This window comes from Trachurus trachurus, assembly GCF_905171665.1.
Source record: "Trachurus trachurus genome assembly, chromosome: 9".
Taxonomy (NCBI): domain Eukaryota; kingdom Metazoa; phylum Chordata; class Actinopteri; order Carangiformes; family Carangidae; genus Trachurus; species Trachurus trachurus.
This window is the reverse complement of record NC_139895.1, coordinates 9,887,737-9,901,785: the sequence shown is the minus strand read 5'-3', so window position 1 is coordinate 9,901,785 and position 14,049 is coordinate 9,887,737. Positions and strand designations below refer to the sequence as shown.

Below are 14,049 nucleotides of genomic sequence, written 5' to 3'. Positions count from 1 at the left end.
ATTTCACAGCCCGGCTGTGGAGAGTTTTTTTTTTTTTCTTTTTTCCTCTTTTTTTTTGTCTTTCAAACTCAATTTCAAAGAGTTCTGGGAGACAGCAGCGGCTTCAGAGTGTTGGTCGATCACATTTTCTCATTAAATTAAAGGCGCTGTAGATGCCTTTCGATTACAACATGAATAATAAATAGGCCTGTTAGTCTCCTTGGTGGTGGGAGTGGTCCTGTTTAATTCAATGTCCATCTATGCGTATTAAGGAAGCTGCTTCTCCACGGTGAGAAAAAAAACAAAAAAGCAGAAACAGCCTTAGACACATGACATCGTTGTTCCGGACTTAATAAACAACCCGTCAGGATGTGTTATACAGAGGGATGTGCCGGTGGACTGAGCTGCACAGAGGAAAACAGTGCCGGTGTAAAACCACTATTACACGCAGAGCAGTTTAAGGTTGTGGTGCTGGAGTGTCTCAAATAACATTTTTCATATGCTGCGAGACGGGATGGTTCACTTTCTGCAGCGAGATTAAGTGACAGCCCTCCATATTTCAGTGTGATTATCACTGTATCACTTTCCCGGATCAAAAGCTTTGATGCGACTTGAGCTCCAATTTGCAAAGTAATTACAGTTCTTCTCTGTGGTGTTGGAGGGGGGGGGAGTAAAAAAAAAAAGAAGATCCCTTCCCAAATTAAATGAGGGAGAAGGTGGATGAATTGACATTCTGATGCAGAGTCAGTGCGCTGCTGCAGGCGTAGGTGCACAGGGTCAATGTGCATCAATTTGTGAGCAAGACGTTAAACAGATCACAGATCTTTGGCTCATCAAGTCATCGTCATTCACCGGGGTCTTCCTCATTATCATAGCATTAATCCGATGTATGAAACCACCATTAACAATGCAATAGGTTGTCTACCTTAATAAAGCACTTCCTCCTGGTCTCACATCCAGTTTGTACAGCCTGTACTTTTCCTGTGCGTGACGACTGCCGAGGTGTTGTGTCTCCACCTAAAGGTAACCCGGGGAACTGATGGAGAGTCCCTCTGTGTTTGTCTCTAGTGTGTGTGTGTGTGTATGTGTGTGTGTGTGTGCCCCACATGACAAAATGCTGAACTGATAGGCAGGATAATCACATAAACACTCTGAGCAGCATTTTAATCACAACCAATTATAGATCTCTGTCATCTTTAATGATACATTAGGTACAAGCAGATATGATTAGGCTTGTGAAATGAGTTAAATTCAAGGGAGATACTGTATGTATCCAATTACAGCCTCACATCTGTATAGGTTTCCATCAAAAATATCAGATTAAGTAAAAGATCGGCTGTGTTCTGTGCGTTACATATGCTTTATTATTCAGTTGGAACAATAATTTTAACATTATTCTAGACAAATGTATCGTCATTCCTGTGCGTCTGTACAAAAGTGGCTAAAAAATATTAAATATGAAAGGAGAAATTACATGAATTGAGAAAGTTTTTCCTTCACTTTGTCTTGGATGTTTGCATGGTATTTCATTTGGGCGAGCAGCGCTTTGGCAGTTTGAAGCTCCCCTGATAATAAAAGAAAAAAGAAAAAGAGAGAGTGCAAAAGGAAGTTGAATCAATGACTCACTCAGCAACTTAAAGGTAAGCCTCAGCATAGATTAGAAAACAAACAGAGGGGACGAGTGGGAGGAACAGAGAATATTTCAGTGCAACATCTGAATATAATACCTTTACGGAGGGCAGCGTCTGTTTGCTCCGTCAATTCTGCCAGTTTCCCTGCAAATGAAGGAGGAGACGAGTTCCAGCTCTGCACATGTTAACAAGACTTAGCACATATGGTGCTTCTCATTCTTAGAGATGCAAAGAAACAAAAAAAAAACCCACACACACTCGCCTCTGAAGAGTTACTGCTTGATTTGAAGTGAAAACAACATTAGGGGAAATCAAAGAGAAATACTGTGTCAGTCCAACATACCGCACAGACAAATATAGACCAGATCTGTCATGAATGCCTCATTGATTACTGTTAGATTTTGTACCTTCCTTTTTATGCATTGTCAATCAAAGGCAGGCAATTATTCCCATTCTGTCATTAGTTATGCCTTGAATAATGTATGTAATTACCACTCTCTGGTTTTTAATTGTTAGTGCTGGTCTCGTCTGCGTATGCATGCACACCCACGAGGTGGGTTTGTTTGGTTGCACTGTAAACAGATCCGCCGCTTGCTCCTCTGTTGAATTTCTGACAAAGTAGCGGCACAAGGGGTGGGAATTGTTTGTAGTGTTAAACGCCACTTGCTGTTACCATGGAAACCACAGGTTTCACCAAATCAACCAGAACTCAAATCTTTACCCTTTACCACCTGCTCAAGCTTATAAAACCATGCTTCTGCTGCTAATATTGTTTCATTTTAATACAAAATAAAACTACTCTTATTTTGAAATAGCTAAGGACCAATTAACCGGGCACTTGCCAAATTCTCCTCATTTAATTAGCTCAAGTCACTTACCCACACTCTGACTGAATAAACTGATGAGACATATTCGTTTACCTTTGGTGTCTTGGGCGATCTTATTGGCTTCTTCTGGGGTCTGGGCTTCATCAAGAGCTTCATTGATCTCCATCAGCTCCATTAGAAACTCGGCATCGGCCCCGGAGTCGGTGCCCTCCTCTATTCGCATCCCCTGCAGCTCCAGCTGAAACACAGGACGGCAGTTCATCAAGCTGCACGGCGCCTTTAAAAGCATGTCACTACTCCTGAGTGTCAGATGGTAAAGATGGCTGTCTCTCTTGGAGGGGACATCAGACAGACAGGGGATTGAAGTTATGAAAATAAACTGTTCATTAGAGGCAGAGACTTCACACTCACCATGTAAAGACCGCGACTCAAAGGCTTTTGCAGAGTCTTGTATGCTTTGTTCACGAGAGCCGACTGGTTTTCTGAATACTCCTGTTCTTTCTGCAAGAGAAGGCTCTGTTGAGTTTTGCTTCTAATTATGACGAGTTCATTCTGTATTCATTCCTCCGAGAAGGAAAACCTGTTCCATTGTGATTTCTGACTAACATGCTTTGCATTTTGAACAAATAATCCAGATTATCTAGAATTGGATATCAAAAGGGAACACAATGTGAGATATTTTTACACTTTGCCATCCGCACCTATACCGCTGTCAACTTCCTAAACGCCGAGTCCTTGGCGTTATAGTGTCAATTAGATGTATGACGTACAACTTCCCTTTTGCAGTCGAGCAGTTTGGGACCCTTCAAGGCATGCAGGTGCAGGTTTGACACGACAGATGTGCGGAAACAAGACGGGAAGGAAAATATCTTGGAAATGGTTGGCAGATCTGAGTGCATTTTGCAGCTATCAGGTCTGTCAGCTCTCGAGAAAATCAATAGTCTCGAGCTCCGGCCCATGGGCCCATCGTGTGGAGCTGTTTCTGTAATAACAACCAGTGCAGTAGGTGGCTGCCTTGTAGCCTTGTATAAGTAATGAGTTTTCTATATATGATGAAGACCCCCGAGGCTAGAGGATGTCTAATTAAGAAAAAATGGCCAGAGGTGCTGATAAATAAAACAGAGTCAGTACAATATTGGACAGGTTGTGTGTGAGGAAACCATTTAGGCGAGCTCTTCTCTCCCTCACACTCTGCTGAATATGAGTTTAGCTTTCATATCATATCTTGACAACATTCTGCATTGTGCTTTTCCACCCGAGTGTACAGAATAAATTACATGTGAAGCAACAGACCTCCGCTCCTCCTAGTCTCCATAATGTTTATTCTTTCTAAACTGCCGTGCACTTTTCATTTTTGAAATGATTCATGCGAGGGGGAGAAACCGGATGATGTGAAACTTTTTGTCCACTATTTGCTACTTTGTGAAATAACCCTTAAACGTATTTGACTTTAAGCTGCTCACAACCATCGGTCTTATTTTTCAAAGTCGCACTTCCTTCTGTGACACTTTTTTAAAGCTGATTTAGTCGAGACTTTTATGTAAAATATAGTCCTACTTTTCTCATCAGCCCAACTGTGCTTTGGGAACAGTGCAATTTAGCAAGCACCTCAAATCTATTTTCTATTTTTCTGCACAAAATTCCAGCTTCAGAGAGGTTCACTTGTCTCCTTATGAAAACAGACAAACCAAAAGTGAAGAGGAAGATAGAGGCTAATTTATTTCCTCGGTCCTCGGTTTGCTGCATGCATTTTAAGAATCATTTCTTAAAGCGACAGGGGCGGAAATATCCCAACTTTTAGGGTTTAATATGTGTCAAGCTTTGAAAAATGTCCCATAATGCAACTTGATAGCACATATTACTAAGCCTTAAAGCTGCCATTCTTCATAACCTGAAATTTTATGCATTAAGTTAGTGGAATACCCATTAAAAATTACTGTTCAAATGATTTGCTTTAAGATACTTAATTTTTTACATTTATATAAAGGGATGAGGTAAGAGCAGTTCACATATATCAATCAGTCTATTTGTCAATTAATGTATTTGTTGTTCAATCAAGAAGATTGATTTTGATGGTTATTTCAGGCGAAACAGCCGAACATTCATGATTTCAGCCTCTAGACTGTGATTGGAATTTACAATTTTTCTTTGTTGTGGTCATGAATTAACTATCTTTGTATCTGGGGGTGTTGGCCTTATAAAACAAGCAATTTTTTTACAATTTTAATCAGGCATTTTCCCATTTTATGAGCTTTCATAAACAAAATAATTAACTGATTAATTACGGACGTAATTGGTATATGAATAAATAATGAAGGTAGCCCTTAGTTGTCGCCTATAATTAACTTCTCTGGATGGTTTGAGCAGGTAGAATTTCCACTGCCTTCTTTTCCTCCTCTGACCAAACATGTTTTTAAGTCAAAAAATTGGATTTTTAGTTTTAACGGCACAGTTTCTTTGGGACATATGACTCATAATTTCTCCCTTCACCAGATATCGATTGTAGCAAAAGTTATGAAATATTATGGACAGATGGAGGAGGAAAAGGTCTCCATATGTCAAACTTCAATCTTCTCTTACTTAACCTTTATTTTTAAGATTGTTTTAAGTTACGAGTTATAGTATTTTGCCATCGACCTTTTCACGGAAGACATGTCAAGTTGTCAGGTGTAATTAAAAGGATATTAATAAGGGATAGGGGAACCATTATACTCGTGGTATGAGTGCACTGCAACTGCTTTGCAAGGGCCATTGCTGTTGTATCAATCTCCACCTTTATTAATATTATGTGTTTTATTATAGTGTGTGCATTGTTGGACATGTGTTATGTCTTATCAGTTTTTATCAGACAACAATTCAAGTTTCCCATGTCGCCCGCTGGATGACTTAACGGAAATGAGCCATCATTAATGTCTTTCCCCTATGTGTCCCCTATTAGCAATCATACAATAAAAAATATGAACAATTGACCTGTTTGTTTTCACTCTATTTTCATTTTTGCTCATCTATGTGATGGCTTTCAACTTCTCTGTTGTTTAGCTCTTGACTCCGTGGCCTTGTTTGCATGGTTGCATAATGTAGGAAAGTTGCTTTGTGGAGGCAACATTCGAGACAATGTACTTTCACAAAGCCAACTTTCAATTCTGCACAATATCATTTCCTTGACCGAGTCGCAATGTATTATACTAACAAAACAAAAATGCACAGTCAAGTGGCCTAATAGGGACAAAGGGTCAGACCCACTTTCCTGTGTCCACTGCTGCTAATAGATAGGAAAGCTTCCACTGACTCACAGACCATCTCTCACAGCTGACCTCTGCTCAGACCCCCTCCACCCCTCCCCTAACCCCCACTGCCTACCACAGACTTCTGGCTGAAGTTGTCAGGATGTAGAGACCTCTGGAGCTGCAAGTATCTTTTCTGTAGCTTTTGTGTGTCCAGTGTGAATGTGTAGTCACTGCAAAGAGGCAACACATGGCGTCATGAAATGCTTTGCTGAGTGTATCAAATAACAGTGGGTAAAAAAATCAAAACAAACATGAATCTATAAAATAATTATAAAAATCAGAGGGGAAAAGAGACTTACCAATCCATGATCTTGAAGTAAGACGCCCCTTCCTCTGGGGGTTGCACCACATTGCATGACACGCAGAAGAAAACAGGCGTTTTGTCAATAGGCTTTTTGCAGTTCCAGCAGTTCTGTCTGACTTGGCCTGTGCTGTAACTCCTCGGTGAGTTGGCTTGTTTAGTGGAGTAGGTGGTTAACCCTCTTCTCCTCTGCGCTGAGGCTCTGGCGTTCACGTTGCGGTGCCATGCGTGAGCGTCCTTGCCAGGGAGACTGCTGCTGCTGGTGGTGGTGGACATCCAGTGTGCTGCTGGACATGTAACAGCTTTATTATTAACAGACAGGCGGTTCGTCAGCAGCCAGCTCGGGTGCAGAGCGGCGGCCCCGGACGAGCACACAGCCCGCAATGAGTTCAAAGACAGCATTTCTATTCTAATGTTAAAAATATACTATAAAGTGCTCAGTCAAACCATAGGATCCCCCTGTCAAAACATCAACATCTTCCTCTGTGTGAGAGATACAGAGGAAGCAGAGTTCCTCTTTTACCTTTTCCTAACCGCGCCCACAGCGCCACCGCTCGGCCGGAGACCCAGGACCACCAGAGATACACGGTACATAAAAAAGACTAGACGACTCACCCAACTCTGCTGTCCACTGACACGGCGTCGCCACCACACGGCCGCCATCTTACGTCGGTCTAGTGCTCACTCCCTCAGAGCTTTATGCCTTCTTCATGTGCATGTTTTACTAAAATAACCCAGAATTTGACCGATTTTCAAACGGTTTGGTTCGTCATGGACATCAGAAATGCAGTTCGATACTGCATACTTAGCAGTGGCTATACACGGTCAAAATTTCACCGAGTTATGAGTTGTTTTTTTTAGTGCAGTTGACTGGATCATCCACCTTACTGCAGCCAGAATCAGAGTGAGTGGACAGACGCAAGATTTTTATTTTATTATAATGAGCAATTGAAAAATACATATTCTCTATGAGGATAGGGAATACAGGTGGATAAATTAAATGCAGTACAAAAGTGTAAAAACATGTATTTATTTTATGTTTTAAGCCTTTATTTCGAACCTGTAGGTAGTATTAAAAAAAGATACTAACACAAGAAACACAAAAAAGCAAAGAGCAATAGAAAACGAATTAATACACTATATTCCCAACAGTCTTAACATGCTCGAAAGGGATTCATGAAGGAACATAAAACAAAACCAGATAATGTGGGAAGGAAACTGGCCGACCCAAGATGGCCGCCTGTGAGTTACGTCTGTGTTGTCCGATCCGATCCTCCCTCTTTGGTCTGGGACCGTCACGGAGCTGCTGCCGCTGCTGCTGCTGCTGGAAAGAAAAACAACAGCTAGCATCATGCTGAGCTGCTAGCATCAGCAAAACACAGTTTGTTAGCAACCACTGATGTTATAAAAGTAGCGTTGGATTTGATCGCAGCCCACTAAAACGTTGTAAGTCCAACACCTCAGCAGTTTTTTCTTTCCTTTAAGCGTCTTAAGCCGTTTACCACCGCCACATAAAACGTCATGGTCTCAGCAGGATGTAAACTTTGGAGCCGGTGTGTGTAGCTATAGGCTAGGCTAGCTCACTAGTAGCTAATAGCAGCCTAGCTGAGTTTGCTAACGCGTTTTAACAGCAAAATGTGTTGTTATTGTCACCATTGCTGGTGCACAGCTCGCTAGCAGATATTAGTTCGCTTCCATAAATCCAGTTTGTCATATCGTTTACTGTATACAGAGGGAAAACACCCAGTTTTAACTTTCACGAGAAGCTCACCGAGCTAACTAGCATCACGACAAAGGCACTCCATGCTAGGGTGACGAGCGCTGACTGATGGATAAAAGGGGTTTATCCATTTATACCAAAACAAAAGTATCTGACAGCATAATGTATCTAATAACGATAAACCATTTACTCTTTTATAACAGACATAATGTTTATCATATTATACTGTTTAGACATGACTTGTTTCAGATTATATGCACACAGGTGATTTAAAACTTATTAACAGCATGATCCATATTCATGTTTATCTCCTAATGTGTGTATATCATTTCCAGATCTTCTATTAAACTTCATGGCGATGAGTCGGGGAAAGGTCCATGAGGAGTTTTGGACACACAAAGAGTGGCTGGTCCACCAGGGACATCATCAAGCACTGGAGCACAGATAACACCTCCAAACTTGTGAGTATTTCATATATTGAGAGTGTGCTCCATCATCTAGTACCCCATCCATCCAGTCATATGCACAGGAATCTGTATACAGTATGAGATTGGAATAGCTGTTATGTGTACAACATTTTCTTTGAACCGGGGCCAGTCTAAAGTATGCTTATTTGGCCAAGGATCAGACTAGGCGTCTTGACTCCTCTCCGCTTTTTTACAGTTTCCTAACAAAGAACACTGCTGTGTTGAATGCCAGCTCTTGATTCTTGTTGTGTATGTGTAGGTGTGTGTTTAGGGGGGGGCGGTGGCTGGGGTGCAAAAGGTGACGGCAGATTATTCCAGAGAGACACTGGTTGGAGACAGCAGCTCCTATAAGATAAACAGGATCTCCTCCTGAAGGTCGAGGGAGGTGCTTCTCAAGGCCCCCACAGACAATACTCTGGGTATTATTAACGGAAATGGCTAAGAATAGAGAGCAGGGGAGCACGGTGGCTCCTCTGGCGTTCGTGTTGTTTGGGTTAAACGAGCCAAAACGGAACATCATCTGTAGACGAGTGACTTTCTTAAGCTTACATGCAGGGTGTGTCGCGCTCACACAAGGCTAGAGGTTGATTTGGAGGGCTTATCTGGCTCTGATATGTACAGCAACAGCAGCGGGGTAGTTGTGGATTACTCTTGACCGGTTATGTATGGAGTCATTTCATTATCTTACATTTTGGATTTGTAAGTAGAACAACTTTTTCAAGTGAATTAAGAGCCTTTCTATCTTTCATGCACAAACAAGATGTTGTTCAGTTGCTACTTTTTCTTTTTCGCTTTGGTGTATTTTTCACCAGTAGTGGAGTAATGACCTCCTCTTGCTGCCTGTGTCCCGACTCCCAGGTGTAGATTTGAGGTACAACACAGCTACATATCATTTACTACTAAATAAGGTTGGATGATGTGGATAAAATCCTCAATCACAGTAAATATGATTGTATTTCTCAGTGCTGAGCAGTATTGGTCAGTTTGGGTTAATTCAATAAATACTTGTCAACTCAATTCAAGGCACTTTATTGCATTGATACAGAAATTATTTAAAATTCAGTTCAGCCAAGCTGTACTGGTCATTGATGGGGGGGTTTTACCGTTGATTTTTGCATTAAAGAAAAAATCAAGTCTGTGACAGACACAAGTTCATGATATTTGCACATTTTCTTCAGCAGGATAGTCTTCACAACTTATGATCACATTTATGGTTCTGAAACATAAATACAACCACCAGAGTTAAATGCTGCAAGGCTCAACGAGTTACATCACAGTTGCATGAGTTACACCATAGTTGCAAGACTTCAGCATTACCACCTCTAAACTTCAAACTTTTTTGACATGCTTACTCCCTCTGTAAAGTCTTTCATCTTAGAAAGTTAGTGATAGTTTACAGTGAAGAGTGCAAGCATAAACACAAGGAGAATGTAAAAGTGGACTTCCCTTGAACAACGGACCTTATTCCAGACATCATTTTTGGGACGAGAGAACCAGCATTAGCAAAAACGCTAATTTATGCCCCAGTTTTGGGACTTGTTCTTGCAGCATAAAATGTCCCAAGTTGGTAGTTACAAAGAAACATTACCCTGGAGTCAGTATAAACACTATTACAAAGGCATTGGCAATTGTAGGACTGATTTATGGCACTGTGGTCTTATTGCTATTTGTGAAACTATTTGATTTTTCTACCAAATTTTGTGAATACTTGAATGCATAAAAATAAATAAAAATAAAAGATAAAATATTCAAGCCCTTATTTTTGGTCAGAACGATTGTTTTGGTGACATAGTTGGCAATATAATACCAAAACAGGGATTTGTGTGTGTTGGAAAATTAGGATGCAGTCCATATGAAAATCTGATGTATACATTTTTCATGATTAAGCCAATCTTTGCCCAGTAATTTACTAATTTATTATGTTAAACAGCTTGCATAGACATTCTAGGAAAACACTAATTGCACATGTGATGCTTCTTTTTTTCTCTCCACGAGGACAGCCTATTAATTCTTCAGCTGCATCTAACAGGGATCGAATTAAAATGCAGATAAATTGACTTTATTATAATTTGCTGGTTTTCCATTTGGCTACAGCATTTGAAATGCCATGTCCAGTATGACATCCCTTTGAAAGCAAGATTAATTGTGTCTGTTAAGAAGTGGGCAAATGAGCATCGCAGTAGCCCTCCCACTGAAGTCAATCAAGTGGTTGTTTGTCACAACAACAATTGGGAATCTCTATTTCATTGCTCCTGACAGCCTTCAAACTAACAGTGTGGAATGATCTGATGTATGACCTTGTTAGTTATCATTGTAGTATTGATTTGTCCTCTTGGTGCTGTGTTGTAGTCCAGGTAAAGGCTGTTCAGGTATTGATGGGAAGGATAATTTGATTTCTACAACACTGTATTATATCACTCCAGTGATATTTATTTCCTCAAATACTCTTCTTTTTTTCTTTTTTTTTTAAACAGATAAACCATGATCCCCATCACCGAGCTGCGATACTTTGTGGACACACAGCCAGCATACCGCATCCTGAAACCATGGTGGGATGTGTTCACCGACTACATCTCCATTGTTATGCTCATGATTTCTGTGTTTGGAGGGACACTGCAGGTCACCCAGGACAAGATGATCTGCCTGCCCTGTAAATGGGTGGTCAATCAGACCTGCAAGAGGAACTTCAATTCCACCCTCTCAGCGTCACTGTTCATGGAGCCCAAAGGGATCCAGTACGATCTGGACCGCCACCAGTACAACTATGTGGATGCCGTGTGCTATGAGAATAGATTGCACTGGTTCGCCAAGTATTTCCCCTACCTAGTTTTACTCCACACCCTTATTTTCCTCGCTTGCAGCAACTTTTGGTTTAAGTTTCCACGGACTAGTTCCAAACTAGAGCACTTTGTATCCATCTTGCTGAAATGCTTCGACTCCCCTTGGACAACGAGGGCGCTGTCGGAGACGGTGGTCGAAGAGAGCGACCCGAAACCAATGAAAATGAACGGCTCGATGGACCACCACAAGGAGTCGGTCATCAGCGAGGATGTTGAGGCAAGCGTTCCTATGCTGCAAAGGACAAAGACTCGCTTTGAGCAAGGCATTGTAGATAGAACGGAGACGGGGGTTTTGGACAAAAAAGAGGGCGAACAGGCGAAAGCCCTGTTCGAAAAGGTGAAGAAGTTTCGTATACATGTCGAAGAAGGAGACATTGTGTACAGACTGTACATCCGTCAGACTATTATCAAAGTAATCAAGTTTATTTTGATAATCTGTTACACGGGGTATTACGTGCACGATATTAAATTCAGTGTTGACTGCTCTGTGAATATAGAGAGTCTGACGGGCTACAGCGTGTATCGCTGCGCCCATCCGCTGGCTACACTTTTTAAAATCTTAGCCTGTTTTTACATTAGCTTAGTGGTGGTGTATGGTTTGATCTGCATGTACACACTTTGCTGGATGCTTCGGCGCTCTTTAAAGAAGTACTCCTTTGAGTCGATACGGGAGGAGAGCAGCTATAGTGACATACCTGATGTGAAGAATGACTTTGCATTTATGTTGCACATGATCGATCAGTATGACCCTCTGTACTCCAAACGCTTCGCTGTGTTCCTCTCGGAAGTGAGCGAGAACAAGCTGAGGCAGCTGAACCTCAACAACGAGTGGACACTGGACAAGCTCAGGCAGAGGATAACTAAGAACTCTCAGGAGAAGTTGGAGTTGCACCTTTTCATGCTGAGTGGTATTCCAGACACAGTGTTTGACCTGATGGAGCTGGAGGTCCTCAAACTGGAGCTCATCTCGGACGTCACCATCCCCCCGATCATCGCCCAGCTGATCAACCTGCGAGAGATGTGGCTCTATCACACGCCAGCTAAAATCGAAGCTCCGGCGTTGGCTTTTCTGCGCGAGAACTTGAAGTCCTTGCACATCAAGTTCACCGACATCAAGGAGATCCCCTTGTGGATCTACAGTTTGAAGAACCTGAGCGAGCTTCATCTGACTGGGAATCTCAGCTCAGAGAACAACCGTTACATCGTCATCGACGGTCTCCGAGAGCTCAAAAGGCTCAAAGTTCTTCGTTTGAAGAGCAATCTCACCAAGCTACCTCAGGTGGTGACTGACGTGGGCCTGCACCTCCAGAAGCTTTCCATCAACAACGAAGGCACCAAGCTGATGGTGCTCAACAGCCTGAAGAAGATGGTGAACCTGACGGAACTGGAGCTCATTCGCTGCGATCTGGAGCGGATACCGCACTCGATCTTCAGCTTGCACAACTTGCAGGAGATCGACCTGAAGGACAACAACCTGAAGACCATCGAGGAGATCATCAGCTTCCAGCACCTTCATCGGCTGGTTTGCCTTAAGCTCTGGTACAACCAGATTGCCTACATTCCCATCCAGATTGGCACGCTGACCAACCTGGAGAAGCTGTACCTGAACAGAAACAAGATCGAGAAGATACCCAGCCAATTGTTTTATTGCCGCAAACTACGCTTCCTGGACCTGAGCCATAACAACCTGACCTACATCCCAACAGACATCGGCTTCCTCCAGAATCTTCAGTACCTGGCAGTGACAGCCAACAGAGTGAGTGCTGAATATTACAGTTATATAACCATTTAATTGTTTGTCGCTTGTATAATAGATTGTTTTTTTCTGTTTTGGTTAATTTGCAATAATTTGTTTGTTATAAATTACAATCTCTCTCCTTCTCTCTCCCTTCACAACAACCTCCCCGCCTTGAAATACAGATTGAAAGTCTGCCTAATGAGCTGTTCCAGTGCAAGAAGCTTCGCACTTTGAACTTGGGGAACAATTGCCTGCAGTCTCTGCCGTCGCGCTTCGGAGAGCTGACTGGGTTGACACAGCTAGAGCTGAGAGGAAACCGCCTGGAGTGTCTGCCTGTGGAGCTGAGCGAGTGCCGACAGCTGAAGAGAACCGGCCTTGTGGTGGAGGAAGACCTATTCAACACTCTGCCCACAGAGGTTAAGGAACAGTTGTGGAAAGTTGACAAAGAACAAGTTTAAACAGGTCTCAGGTCGCTGTGAGCGAAAACAGATACTCACGAACCAGGTCCTGACACAGGAGGAGTGCCCATACTGTCCCAGAGGGGCTTTGCTGAAGCCGTCAATAGACTGGCTGTGGTGTACTGTCAGTAAGGTTGGGTATCAAGAACCAGTGCCAGTTTGGCAAAACCAAAATATTGTTTCTGGTTGTTTCCTTGGCCCCTTTAATTGTCCAATTGATTTTGTTTATTCCCCTAGAAACACTTCCCTAGGTTTGTAGGCCAGTAAGAATGCTTTTTAGCAACATTGAAGCAGTGCCATTGTGACTGGCAGTGTGTTACACATGAGGTAGGTAGGTATCTCTAAGACTTCTCCTTCCTTATTGCTTTGTAATCACTTGCCTCAGTTGTTTGAGCTGTATAGAACTCCCAGTTGCACCATAACACAAAGAAAAATCAGAAAATTGGAAAAAAAAGACAGGAGGCTGTCCACACAAACTTCAACTCTGGTTAACAGTGTGTGTGTGTGTGTGTGTGTGTGTGTGTGTGTGTGTGTGTGTGTGTGTGTGTGTGTGTGTGTGTGTGTGTGTGTGTGTGTGTGTGTGTGTGTGTGTGTGTGTGTGTGTGTGTGTGTGTGTGTGTGTGTGTGTCTGCCTGCTCCAGTGGGACGAGAAAAGCCTTCAAATACCTTAACGTGTGCTTATATTTTGGAAAATGTCTAATGCAAAAGTGTTAGTATGATGTGAATTCCCCAAATAAGGGAGGTTTAATGATGAGTCATGACAAGAAAGGTTGTAAATTCTGAGATCCTTGTGTGTGAGAA

At 42.2% G+C, this 14,049-nt stretch overlaps 2 protein-coding genes across 3 annotated transcripts; one reads left to right on the top strand and one right to left on the bottom strand.

Annotated features, from left to right (window-relative positions):
• Positions 1-1,163: 1,163 nt before the first annotated feature.
• On the bottom strand, positions 1,164-6,511 carry hscb (HscB mitochondrial iron-sulfur cluster cochaperone). Its single transcript, XM_083979578.1, has 6 exons — positions 6,024-6,511; positions 5,798-5,894; positions 2,849-2,938; positions 2,531-2,675; positions 1,707-1,754; positions 1,164-1,544 (listed from the first exon to the last, which is right to left on the bottom strand). Exons 1-6 carry the CDS (start codon positions 6,425-6,427, stop codon positions 1,450-1,452), a joined length of 879 nt encoding a protein of 292 aa, XP_083835704.1. The 5' UTR covers positions 6,428-6,511; the 3' UTR covers positions 1,164-1,449.
• Positions 6,512-7,361: 850 nt separating this feature from the next.
• On the top strand, positions 7,362-13,694 carry lrrc8ab (leucine rich repeat containing 8 VRAC subunit Ab). 2 transcript variants are annotated; one of them, XM_083979373.1, is made up of 4 exons: positions 7,362-7,471; positions 8,081-8,206; positions 10,687-12,808; positions 12,973-13,694. In XM_083979373.1, the coding sequence occupies exons 3-4, from the start codon at positions 10,694-10,696 to the stop codon at positions 13,246-13,248; spliced, it is 2,391 nt and encodes a 796-aa protein (XP_083835499.1). In that variant the 5' UTR covers positions 7,362-7,471; positions 8,081-8,206; positions 10,687-10,693; the 3' UTR covers positions 13,249-13,694. The 2 variants fall into 2 exon arrangements, with proteins under 2 accessions (XP_083835499.1, XP_083835500.1); XM_083979374.1 differs by lacking the exons at positions 7,362-7,471; positions 8,081-8,206 and adding an exon at positions 8,834-8,911.
• The last annotated feature ends 355 nt before the right edge of the window (positions 13,695-14,049 follow it).

Bases quoted from the DNA above. Each gene is read 5' to 3' on its own strand.
- hscb (XM_083979578.1), bottom strand. From the start codon at position 6,427: ATGCTGTCTTTGAACTCATTGCGGGCTGTGTGCTCGTCCGGGGCCGCC. The intron at 5,895-6,023 runs GTAAGTCTCTTT...GCCTCTTTGCAG, and splicing joins TACTTCAAGATCATGGATTG to TGACTACACATTCACACTGG. The intron at 1,755-2,530 runs GTAAACGAATAT...CTTCATTTGCAG, and splicing joins GATCGCCCAAGACACCAAAG to GGAAACTGGCAGAATTGACG.
- lrrc8ab (XM_083979373.1), top strand. From the start codon at position 10,694: ATGATCCCCATCACCGAGCTGCGATACTTTGTGGACACACAGCCAGCA. The intron at 12,809-12,972 runs GTGAGTGCTGAA...CTTGAAATACAG, and splicing joins TGGCAGTGACAGCCAACAGA to ATTGAAAGTCTGCCTAATGA.